At 47.4% G+C, this 12,463-nt stretch overlaps 1 protein-coding gene across 10 annotated transcripts in view; it reads left to right on the forward strand.

Annotated features, from left to right (window-relative positions):
- The window catches only part of SEC31A (SEC31 homolog A, COPII component), a 61,722-nt gene extending 52,422 nt beyond the window's left edge, over positions 1–9,300 (forward strand). For all 10 annotated transcript variants that reach the window (XM_077301031.1, XM_077301033.1, XM_077301039.1 and 7 more), the window contains 5 exons: positions 1,760–1,818; positions 3,426–3,698; positions 5,718–5,837; positions 7,339–7,410; positions 8,756–9,300. In XM_077301031.1, the coding sequence (XP_077157146.1) occupies positions 1,760–1,818; positions 3,426–3,698; positions 5,718–5,837; positions 7,339–7,410; positions 8,756–8,935 (704 nt within the window). In that variant the 3' untranslated portion in view covers positions 8,936–9,300. The remainder of the gene's footprint in view (positions 1–1,759; positions 1,819–3,425; positions 3,699–5,717; positions 5,838–7,338; positions 7,411–8,755) is intronic.
- Positions 9,301–12,463: the final 3,163 nt, after the last annotated feature.

A 12,463-nucleotide genomic window follows, 5' to 3' on the forward strand; every position in this document is an offset into this window, starting at 1 on the left:
CGCGGGGATATAGCCAGTTCAGTGCTGTCCTTGAAGCCTTTTATTTTTGCCTGGGTTATTTGAAGTTAAACAGACCTGCTTTAGCAAAACAGATTGTTATGGGTTGCTCTTTTCTCATTGATTGCTTCCCTGTGGGCCCAGAGGTATAATTCCCCTGTGGGGAAGCTTTATCTTTTAAAGCCTCTCTACAGTGACAAAAGCTGAATGGTATGTTTCTTTTACAGCTTTTATTCAAACCCATTTTCTGTGGATTTATTGGAACAAATCCATCGTTGGGCTTCTAAGTTTTCCCCTTACCTTTCCATAAAATGCCTGCTCAGATGACTCTTTATGCTTTCATAACTTCAAACAAAGGTTTTGCAGACTAGGTATAAAATCTTTTTGCAGGGACAAATTACTCTCTTTCTCACACACACACACACACACACAACCACAACCACACATTTATGCACAATCTGTCAGCATTTCCCTGCCAACAAAATTTTACGCATAACTGCCCAATTGCTTTTTGAACTCCAGGAATTTAAGCAAAAACTTGGAGGGCACGTAAAGGGTATGTAAATATTCTGGCCAAAATTGTAAAACATCCATGCACCAAGCATAGCTGTTGCCCAGACCCCTTACTTTCTTCCTTAAGCAGACTACTAAAAACTGCGGCAGGTTATGAGCTTTCATGAGTCATTGCTCACTTCTTCATATACCCAGAACCTATGTGCAGCTCTGTCTATGTGGGGTTCCTGTAATTATGGAGTTCCCCATTCAGTTTGCTGGAGGGAAAAGTATGTGTACCCATTCATCCTTCCTGGGTGGGGCTTTTTCCTCCAACGAAGCGAATGTGTTTGTCTTGATCGGTGTCAGAGCTCCATGTATTGGAGATAAAAATAGGAAGCGCTTTTTTTTTTCATCTGGTAAGAAGAATTCAGGCAGCGAGATTTGCCAATATGTGCTTTGACTATTAATCAGCCTTTGCACAAAGCTGCTGTAAATCTTAACTAGGCGGCTAAAATAAGCACATTTACAACTGCTCTGTGTTCTGAGGCCTTGCCGGTTTAATGTGAATTGTGCTTTTAACTGCAGTGTTGCTGTACATTATTGTTTTCAGACTGCCTGGCTGTGCCCTTCTGGTATCAATGCAGCAGCCCTGCCCTTGACAGCCCCAACTAACCCAATCTCATCAGATGTTAGAAGCTAAACAGGGTATGGTTGGTCTAGTATTTGGATGGGAGACCTCCATGGAATGCCTGGATTATGATGGATTATGATGCAGAGACAGGCAAACCACCTCTCACTTTAGGGAACCCCCCCTAAGTTAGCTGTGACTTTACGGTAGTTCCCACTGCCATAAATGCTGCAAAACCTCATTGCTGTTTTAGATTCCTCTCTACTTAAAGGAATGAGTAGAGTAAAACGATTAAAAACTTCATAATAAATCATAGTGCACCACCAGTGTACCTGAGCACACAGGAACAAGAACAAGCTGGCGGGCCCACATCTGAAAGAGGTTTCAATCTACATTTCAGCCGAAGGAGGGAGGGGCCATTAGAAGAATGCACAAACCAATATATATTAACTTAGGCTTCCCTGGGTGGGGTGGAAGAAAATAAGGCAATGGTTGAAAGAAGAGGGTGTGGGTTTTTCACTGTTAGCTCTAATATGTGAAGTACAGTACTTGCTCCCCAGACAAAAACTCTAGCATTTGGCAAAGACAAAATGTGCAGACCGTGTGGCAATTTTCTCTCTTTCTCTCGTGTTGTTGCAGGACCTCAGAATGGCTGGAATGACCCACCTGCTTTGAACAGAGTTGCAAAGAAAAAAAAGGTGCTGTTTAAAGGAGGGGGGGAAGCTGTGTGCATAGTTAAAACACATGGGAGTAACATGTGGAAGGAGCAAAAAAAAAATTAACAGTTCAACATCATCTTTATTATTCTGCTAAATCTGAGTCTAACTGCAATTGGTTTCTTCCTGATTCATTTATTTCAAGGATTGTTGCATTTTTTTCCTGGATAGCCTTCATGCTTAGGAACAAACTGTAATAATTTTTTTTCAGTATGCTATAATAGACAGCAGCAGGCCCCAACCTTTCTGAGGGTCAGGGACCACCTCCGGGGGTGAGGGGAGAGCTGAAGGCCTCAGTTGCCGCGCATGCACATTTTCGCAACCAGGAGGCTCAAACGCGCATGTGCGGCTTTGGGGGGGGAGGCAGGTGACCCAGTACCATGGCCTTCGCGGCCCGGTACCGGGCCGAGGACCGCGGGTTGATGACCCCCGATAGACAGTAAACCAGCATGAATCGGATTACTGCCTTGAAGCATAGACATAGATTTGGGACCAACCTCAGTGGCAGCAGGAAGCCCAGAACTGGATCCGTTTGCATGAGCCATCAACCTAAAGAGGAACATGTTCATAGCCCTAGGTCAATAAAATCCAGAAGCACCTTTAAGATCAACAAAGATTTATTCAAGGCGTGAGCTTTCGAGTGCCAGCACTCTTCGTCAGACTTTACATTTTACTTTACACAGAGAGATTAAAATTCATTGCCAGAGGATGTAGTGATGGCCACAGGCATAGACAGCTTTAAAAGGGGATTAGATAGATTCACAGAGGATAAGCCTTATCAATGGCTATTAGTCATGGTGATTGAGGGGAACCTCCACATTCAGAAGCACTAATCCTCCAAATCCCAGAGTCAGGAGGCAGCCTCAGGGGAAGGCCTCTTGTCTCATAGAAATAAGGCACAGGCTGCCTACATGTCTGCATGAAAACAGCAGAACGTGATCTTTGCTCAGCCTGCTTCTACTTATTTTGGTGGCAGGCTAATTGAGAAACATCACAGCTGCAAGCTTCCCTTGATTTTAATAAGGAGACTCAAGGCTGATCCAATGGGCAAAGCAAGTTTTAAGAAGGGAACCGAGACAGAAGGGAATGTTTCGCTTTCTGAAGTTCTTTGGGCTCTGGTGTGGCTGTTCTTGTACAAGGTTTTTTAAAAGACGTAAAAGATGGCTCGGACTTTGGTGGTCTTGTGAGCTTTGGCTGCGTTACAGGTCTTCCTATGCGCCTTTGGAAGTCTCGAAAAGGCAGCTATATCGGCAGCGTTCTAATAGCTTTGAAAATTGTAGTCCATGGACACCTGGAGAGCCATCGCTTGGCCACTGTGGTGTAGACCATCCCTAATAATTTCTCCCAGTAACTTTGTGGATCATTTAGTACAGTGCAACTGGCCTGCCTAGAAAAGCCAGTTCACTTTGCGGGAAGCCAGGAGAATGTAAACCTTCCTGGCCATCTCAGGCAGGCCATTCTGCAAGGTGAGGGGCCACAACAGAGAAGGCACGTGTTCAGGTTGATTTGGATTTCACCCACGTGCCGATAGTTTTAACGCTCACCGCCCCGCAAGGTGGGTTTTCACGTTTGCCATTCTCTCTCCTCAGGTGCCCGACAACTTCATGCCTCCTGTTCCTATCACCTCCCCGATAATGAACCCTTTACCAGACCCCCAAGGCCAGCTGCAGCAGCCCCCGGCTTCAGCCATGCCTCCGGTGCAAGCCCCGTTCCAGCCCACACATCTCCCCCCAGGCCAGCCAGGTTTACACAACCCTTTCCAGAATGTTCCACAGCCCATCGGCCAGCCTCTCCAGCCTCCTGCGGCATCAGCAGCTAGTATGGAGGGAGCCCCGGGGGCTCCAATTGGCAATACCATACAGGTCAGTACAACGCTTGCCCAGCTCTGCGCTCTCCCAGTTTCTAGTTCTAGCTTCTAAACGGGAATATATTCTCAGGAGCCTTTCTGTGTGTTCTGGAGGTGCCCGGGGGTCTTGGGGGACAAGTCGCCAATGGCCGCCTGAGCTTGCATTGACTCTGTAATGTCCTTGTTGTGCTTCAGTTTGCAGTGATGGCCAAAGGATTAAACAGCTTCAAGAGGGGATTGGATAGATTCATAAAGGATGAGCCTATCAGTGGCTACTAGCCATGGTGACTAAGGGGAACCTCCACATTCAGAGGCACTAATCCTCTGAATCCCAGAGCCAGGAGGCAACATCAGAGGAAGGCTTCAGCCTCTCCGCCCTGTCCTTGGCTGCCCAGGGGATCTGGTTGGCCACTGTGTGAGACAGGGTGATGGACTAGATTGGTTTTTCCCAATTGGCCTGACTCCTTTTGAATTCTGTTCCTCCCCCTGAGCAGTTGCCAGTCGCTGCCCCCTACTGGTGTGTTCCATCCCTGCTACAAGGCAATAAGTGTAGCTACGCTGTCTACTCACCAGCAAATTTCAGCCAGGGGGGAAGAAGCCCTCACCTGGCTGAACCCCTTGACTCCTGCCAGTGGCTGGCAGCTGGACATCTGAGCAGCCTCTTCTACTCTCTTCCCTCCACCTGCAGACCTTTTTGGTGGAAGTCTTCAGGTGCAACCTAAAGCAACACAATGCATTCACTCAGTAGGTGTCCATGAAAGCAGATGGTTCCTAAACAGAAGGCCCAGGAGCCTGGTGGGGTAGTTGGCATGCTGTGGAAGAAATTGGCTCATTTAGGTCTCTTTTGTAAAGCTGGCTTAATTTGGCAGCCATTTGAGTCCACTAAAAGTTACTGGCATTTAAGTGGCAGGTTGGAGTTTGCTTTTCCCCAGTGGGGACCCAAAGGGCATTTGTGCTGCAGATATAAACCCTCGGCTGCAACGTGTCTTTCTCCCATCATTTGGGCGGGGGACACGGGGAGCACCATTTTACTTGTTTAGGAATTGGGTTCGCTGCATTTCTGGCGACCGGCTTTGAGGGGCTTGCAAAGTAAAGCACAGCAGTATCACAAACGGCATAAAATGATGACAGTTAACCAATAATTAAGAGCAAAAAAATGGCATAAAATGTCTAACAGCCCGATCCAACCATAATAAAACTGTCTTCAGGTCCGGAGTAAATAATTTTAACCCTTTAGCTAAAAGTGAGGTGAAAAGAAAATGGCTTGTACGAGACAGGATGCCTCGTTGAAGAGAGGGAAACCTTTCTTCAACAGCTGGAAATTTTAGGGTCAGGACAGAGAGGGTACCAGGATGCCCTGAAGGTAGGCTCAGAGGGTGGCTGTGTTGGTCTGCTATATTATTATTATTATTATTATTATTATTATTATTATTATTATTATTATTATTATTATTATTATTATTATTATTATATTTATTATAATTATATTTATTATTATTATATTTATTATTATTATATTTATTATTATTATTATATTTATTATATTTATATCCCGCCACTCCCTTGCGGCTCGCAAGGAAGTGGCGGGATATAAAGGTGAGCAAGATTTGAAGCACCTTCGAGACCAAGAAGAACTTCTGGGTATGAGCCTTAAGAGCAGGGGTAGTCAAACTGCGGCCCTCCAGATGTCCATGAACTACAATTCCCAGAATTGGGAATTGTAGTTCATGTAGCTCCTGGGAATTGTAGTTCATGGACATCTGGAGGGCCGCAGTTTGACTACCCCTGCTTAAGAGTCAAAGCTCCCTTTGTCAGATATGTACATCATACCTCCTGGTCCTCCTCTTGTCACCGAACCATGGACATCAGAGATGGGGAATGAACTACTTCAGGAAGTGCTGGTCCTGAGGGAGAACATGGTTCTGTGATTCAATGAAGTGCTAGTCCTGAGGGAGAACGTGGTCATTTTTTAGTAAAAAGGATATGTGTGTGTGAACCCATAGTGATGTTCCCAGTGACCTCTCTGTTTCTTCAGCATGTGCAGTCATTGCCAACAGAAAAGATAACAAAAAAGCCGATTCCTGAAGAACACCTTATCTTAAAGACCACCTTTGAAACCCTGATCCAGAGATGTCTCTCTTCAGCCACGGATCCGGTACGTCCTTTGGTGCAGCGTATCCATTCTCTGTGTTTGAAGAACATTTTAGATAGGATGGTCTTTAGATAGGATGGTCTTGCGTGCTCAAGCTGGTGGCCTCTGCCATTGTGTATATGATCTATACAGTGTAGTATATAGCAAGGGTAGTCAAACTGCGGCCCTCCAGATGTCCATGGACTGCAATTCCCATGGACTGCTCTTGGGATTTGTAGTCCATGGACATTTGGGGGGCCGCAGTTTGACTACCCCTGATATATAGCATATAGCTCTATGTATAGTATATAGCATGCAATATGGCAGTGGTCCCCAACCTATCTGAGGTTGGGGACCGGCAGGGAATCGGGGCGTGGCCCGCGCGGGCCAAGCCCACGCATCGGCCGCGCCCGCGGGCCGCGCCCACACATTGGGCTGCACCCCCGTGCCGTGCCCATGCATCGGGCCGCACCCACATGGGTGCGGCCGGCCCTTATTCCTTTTCCCGGCCCTCCCGCAGTAAGAAGCTTCCCGGGCCGTAAGCATGCGGTCTGGGAAGTTTTTTACTGTGGAGGGGCGGGGCGGGGAGAGGGAGCCGCGGCCCGGTGCCATGGCCTTTGCGGCCCGGCACCGGGCCGTGGCCCGCAGGTTGGGGACCACTGATCTATACAATATACTACCGTTACTATAGGATCTATACAGTATATGAAGTTAGGTGTGGTTCTTGGGGGGGAGGGTCTTGAATCAAGGTAAGTACCTCCCAATCTAAACGTTCAAGAGAACTTTGCAGGCATGAGGAAAGGTTAAAATGCAAAGGAGCAGACTTGTCTTATAGCCTACCTAGCTCATAGCTCATTAATAAGCACATGCTTTGTACATGGAGGAGTCCCAGGTTCAATTTAAAGATCTCCTGTAGCAATCCTAGGAAAGACTGGTGTCCAGGACCTTGGATAGTTCCTGGTCAACCCAAAGATTTTCCTTTTGTATAAGGCAGCTTCAGACGTTCTGACAACCATAACACTGGGAGTGTTAGGAATCGGAGACAGAGATTGCATTTGTTGTCAGTAACAAAATAGCCAGCCAGCCTGGGGCAGAACCAGCATGGAGTAGTGGCTAGAAGTGGTGACTCTAATCTAGAGAATCAGGTTTGATTCCTCACTCCTCCACATGAAGCCTGTTGGGTGACCTTGGCTGGTTTCTATTCTCTAAGAAGTCTTTCACTTACCTGCCTCAAAAGATGCCCATTGCGGGAAGAATGGAAAGGCTTAAGGTCAAGAAAAGCGAGGTATAAAAACCTACTCTTTTTCATCCACCCTCTAAGAAGTGAAGATCCTAAGAAGAAGTCTGATTCAGGGTGGGAATGAGGACCACCTTCTTATTTACCACAAAGCTATTGTGGCCATTATGCATTTCCATATCTTGGGCTGTGCTTGTGTGACTTGCTACTTATACAAATAATGTTTTTGCATAAGAAAAATCTGGCATTCATTTTGAACAATTTCCTGTGTTCCTTTCCGGTCTTCAGCAAACCAAGAGAAAACTAGACGATGCCAACAAACGCCTGGAGTTTCTGTATGACAAACTTCGAGACCAGACGGTAGGCTTTGATATTGTGCGGCATTTGTCCTTGAATCCAAAGAATTCGGTCTAGCTTCCTAATGCAAACAGGATTGCATTGCTTGTTGAATGTCCCATCCTGTTGACTTTATTAATTTACATTGTGTAATCCAACTTGAGTCTTAGCAAGAAAGGCAGATTAATATAAATTAAATTAAAAACTTGGGGCGGGGGGGGGGGGTCTCCCATCCAGATAATTCTCCAAGCCCAATGTAACTTCAGCAGTAGAACTGCGAGCCCAAGGTCACCCAGCTGGTTGCATGTGGGGGAGCGCAGAATCGAACCTGGCATGCCAGATTAGAAGTCTGCACTCCTAACCACTACACCAAACTGGCTCTCTAGAAAAATAGCCAGAAAAATAGCAAAATAGATAAATAAATACAAATCCAGCAGAATTATAACCCCAAAAACATGGATAAGATTTTTTGGAGATATTTTCTCATCTTGGATTAGCTGAATGCACACTCATGGGGGGGGGGGGCATGGTTGCTCTCTTGAAGTATTTGAAAGTTTGTCACTGGCCGTTTATGCACTGGGAACTTCACTGCCCCAGCTCCTGTGCAGGAGCACAAATCGGGGGCAGATGAGGTACACCGGGCCAAATCCTACCCTGTGTGGGTGCAGGAAGAGGTGGGACAACCTGCCACAACTAAAACTCCAGCCTGCAGCCTGGCATGAAACCTCCAGTGTGTAAACAGTCAATGAGAGGACGTCAGGGAGCCATTCCTGTTGGCAGCAGAGGAGAGGACTCTCAAGTATAAGATTAAATAATGGACGGAAAGATACTGGCTGGAAATTAGGGAATACTTTTTAAATAGTAAAAGTAGTTCAGTAGTGGAATCAACTACCTAGGGAGATGAAGAAGAGCTGTTTTTTTACACTCCGCTTTTCACTACCCAAAGGATTCCCCAAGTGGCTTACAAACCCCTTTGCCTCCCTCTCCCCACAACAGAACGCTCTGCGAGGTAGGTGGGGGCTGAGAAAGCTCTAAGAGAGCTGCTCTGTGAGAACAGCTCTAAGAGAACTATGGCTGGCCCGAGGTCTCCCAGCTGGCTCCCCGTGGAGGAGTGGGGAATCAAGCCCAGTTCTCCAGATTAGAGGCCAGCACTCTTAACCACGACACCATGTTTATTCTCAGATAGTGACCTCCCCCTCACTGGCGGTCTTCAAGCAGTGGCTGGACAAATACTTGTCAGGGATGTTTAAGGCTGATCCTGCGTTGAGCCAGGGGGGTGGCCTGCATGGGCTCCTTCCAGCTCTCTGATTTTATTGACCGGAATGTCCTCCTCCTCTCCTCCATGATATCCCTTCGGTCTGTCTTCCAGCTCTCCCCAGTGATCATCAGTGGCCTGCACAACATCGCCAGGAGCATCGAGACTCGGAACTACACGGAGGGGCTGAATATCCACACCCACATAGTCAGCACCAGCAACTTCAGCGAGACGTCGGCCTTCATGCCGGTGCTCAAAGTTGTCCTCACCCAGGCCAACAAACTGGGGGTGTGAAGCAGGCATCCTTTGCTGAGAAGGCTTTGCAAACGCGCAGAACCCACCTCCACTGAACGGAATCCGAGGCAACGGAAGGCCCGCCACAGTCACTACAGCATCCCTACAGATGAGCTGTTTTCACTTTTAGAAGGGCCTGCGAGCCCTGGTGCTTTTCTTTCATCTTTTATGATTATCGTCTACAGATAGTATAATTACGCCACCCGCCCCACATCGTCCGTTTTAAGCGCATGTCCCCCTTGACTGCTTTGGGAGCGGCTTTTAAGAAACCAGAGGGCAGTTTGTGTGCTGAGGGTGACCTCGCTAGAGGAGTCTTCGCACATTCCTCCGCATCAACCAAATTAAAACTTCCTGAATTTGTTTTACGTGCGTGTGCCGAGCCGTGCCTTCTTTTGTAAGACTTGAGTTTGTCATAGTTAGACATTACAATACGAAGAAGGAAGAAAGGTTCAAACCATATACAGAGAATTTGGTTTTGGTTGGTCCTTAAAAAATGATTGATACATAAAATTTATTGTACCAATTGCCTTGGAAAGGTTCTGTTTTTCTCTGTATATAGTTAGACATTAGGCTAGCTCTGTTTCAGTTTGGCCTCGTGGAGATGGATGAATGTGCGTGCGTGTGTGTGTCTTTGAAGCTTGAAAAACGCAAATGCCAGTGAGCCCGGGTCCCTTTCGTTTGAGACGAGCATTAGAAAACCCCAGTTGGAAATCAGTGGCTAAAGAGGCTCTTGATAGACCTAACACAGCAATGAAGTCAGTGACTAAAAACGTAACTGTGAACCAAGCATGCTTTTGAATTCCATGTGCGTTGAAAACCATGCTCACACATGCTCAAACATGTGCATACTCTTTACTAGGGTTGTGTGCTCCGGTGTGGTTCAGATGCTTCAGAGATCAACAAAGCCCGAGCCGGCCAGTGGTGCAGAGAGGAGGGGTGGTGCCAGCAGTGGTGTGCTAGCCAACACCGCACCCAGATACAGAGCTCTGCGCCTGTGTGCGGGCACCAGCAGGTGCGCTGCCACCACCACTCCTCCCCGTGCTGAAGGGCTGGCTGCCTCGGGCTTTGGTGATTGCCGAACCGCGCCAGAGGGTGCAACCCTATTCTTTACAGCTTAGCTTGTCCGTTGGGGAGTCCCTGAACATTTCAGGGGATTTGGGGACTTGTTTGTGACTTCTGCTCAGCTCTCAGCTTGTAGTTGGTCTGGAGTACACCAAACATTCCCTTGTCTCTGCGCACCGCAGCAAAGAAAGGTAATGGCGGACAAGGTTATCTTTTTGAGTTCGTTGCCACCTGTATCGAACTTGTCATTATTAATTTCATGCCACTTCCAAGGATCCACAGACCATAGAGTGATCCTCAGGGATTGCTGTTTTTAGAGGCAGGGTAGGCATGAAGGCAAAATAGCCTCTTGTGGCGCAGAGTGGTGAGGCAGCAGACATGCAGTCTGAAGCTCTGCCCATGAGGCTGGGAGGTCGATCCCAGCAGCCGGCTCAAGGTTGACTCAGCCTTCCATCCTTCCGAGGTTGGTAAAATGAGTACCCAGCTTGCTGGGGGGTAAACGGTAATGACTGGGGAAGGCACTGGCAAACCACCCCATATTGAGTCTGCCAGGAAAACACTAGAGGGCGTCACCCCAAGAGTCAGACATGACTCGGTGCTTGCACAGGGGAGACCTTTACCTTTAGGCATGAAGGCAACTCTCTTGCATGTGAAGGAGTCTTTTTTGCATCTTCCAAACTAGCAACAACGGACCAGCTTTCGTGTTGTTCCCTCCCAAACATACATCATATCTGTATAAATTGGCTTCCCCCCCCCCACACACACACACACAAGAACAGCAGAATTGATCTCTCCACAGTAAATGGCGTCTCTCCAGATGCCGATGGACTACAATGGCCATGAACATCTGGAGAGCCACCGTTGGACCACCCCTGACTTAGAAACAGCACCTCACACTTAAGCCCCCCCAAGTGAGTTATTGCAGGAAGTGGGATTTGGGCTGGAAAATTTCGGATTCTCAGCTCAGTCTCTTAGCCACAGATGTGCTCGCTCTGAAAATCCCTCTGCTCCTCAACAAATGACTGAAAGATCCACCGCTCTGCAAGGTGTACAGTTATGCTGGATCCTTCCTCTCTGCCCCAGATATGAAAAAAGGAGCAGGGACGCGGTTTCCTCTTCAACTCGGATTAGCTGTGCTTTTCCTTCTAACAGGTAAGTGCAAGAGACATCCAAAGCTGTTGAAGTCCTCATCCACATGTTTGTATCTGCCCTTTCTGAAGACAGATTTCATATTGTTGTATTACGGAAGACGGTAAGATTTCTGAGCAGGATTCAGGAAACTCAGAAATGTTTTCCGAACAAGAGAGAGGTTTTCGCGCTCCTTGAAGGCCATGCCTTTTACCACGTTTTTCCTCTGCAAATAACTTGCCAGTATGTTGAAGTGTCGCGGGGATGGGATGGTCTCTGTCACTCTCCGCCAGCCGTGGATATCGCTGGGAACTATTTTTATTGGTCTGTGAATCTGGGTCATGCTGACATTCGTGAACTCCATATTAACAAATCCCTCAGCGCAATGCAGAACAACAGAAGCACTGTCGTCGTCCCCCCCCCCCTTCCAAATGACAGCTCCGTAATGTGACACAGTGGATAAAATGAGGCCAGTGAATCAAAAACGGTGTGGTGTCATTTAGTAAAATAGCAACGGGGAGCTAGCTGGCCTCAATTCTTATCCCATCTTTGAGCACACACACAATCAAGCTTCTGGATAATCGTATCATTGAATTGCACCCCAAACAGTATAGCCCTAAAGAAAGCAGAGATTAGATCGTCCGGAATGGAGGAATGCTTGTACCAAGAATGCATGAACTATTCTGTTCTAACTGGTGAACAAATTGTCCAAAGGAGTTTGAGGGACGGAATGGAGGAAAACAAGATGAGAGCAGCAAAATGCCAGTTTCTTGGGCCCTTTTTGGCCCTCTGCATTCCTCTAGACTCTATTGTGCCTAATTTTTGAACTTAATATTGGGCACTCCACCTTCATTTTCACAAACCTGTAGTCTCCCCCACCCCCTTTCTTTGTTTTTTGCATTCTGCAATCCCTACTTGTGGAGGGATTGAGGAGCCTCTTGTGGCGCAGAGTGGTAAGGCAGCCGTCTGACAGCTTTGCCCATGAGGCTGGGAGTTCAATCCCAGCAGCCGGCTCAAGGTTGACTCAGCCTTCCATCCTTCCGAGGTCGGTAAAATGAGTACCCAGCTTGCTTGCTGGGGGGTAAACGGTAATGACTGGGGAAGGCACTGGCAAACCACCCCGTATTGAGTCTGCTATGAAAACGCTAGAGGGCGTCACCCCAAGGGTCAGACATGACTCGGTGCTTGCACAGGGGATACCTTTACCTTTACTTTAATCCCTACTTCTGGCAAAGTGGCTTGGTTCAGACCTCTTACAAAACCATGATTTCATGTAACCAGGTTTAGTGTGATTGTCTGAATGCAGACCACTCGCCTAAATAGGATCAGCTAAAGGGG

This window comes from Paroedura picta, chromosome 10 (assembly GCF_049243985.1).
Source record: "Paroedura picta isolate Pp20150507F chromosome 10, Ppicta_v3.0, whole genome shotgun sequence".
Taxonomy (NCBI): Eukaryota; Metazoa; Chordata; class Lepidosauria; order Squamata; family Gekkonidae; genus Paroedura; species Paroedura picta.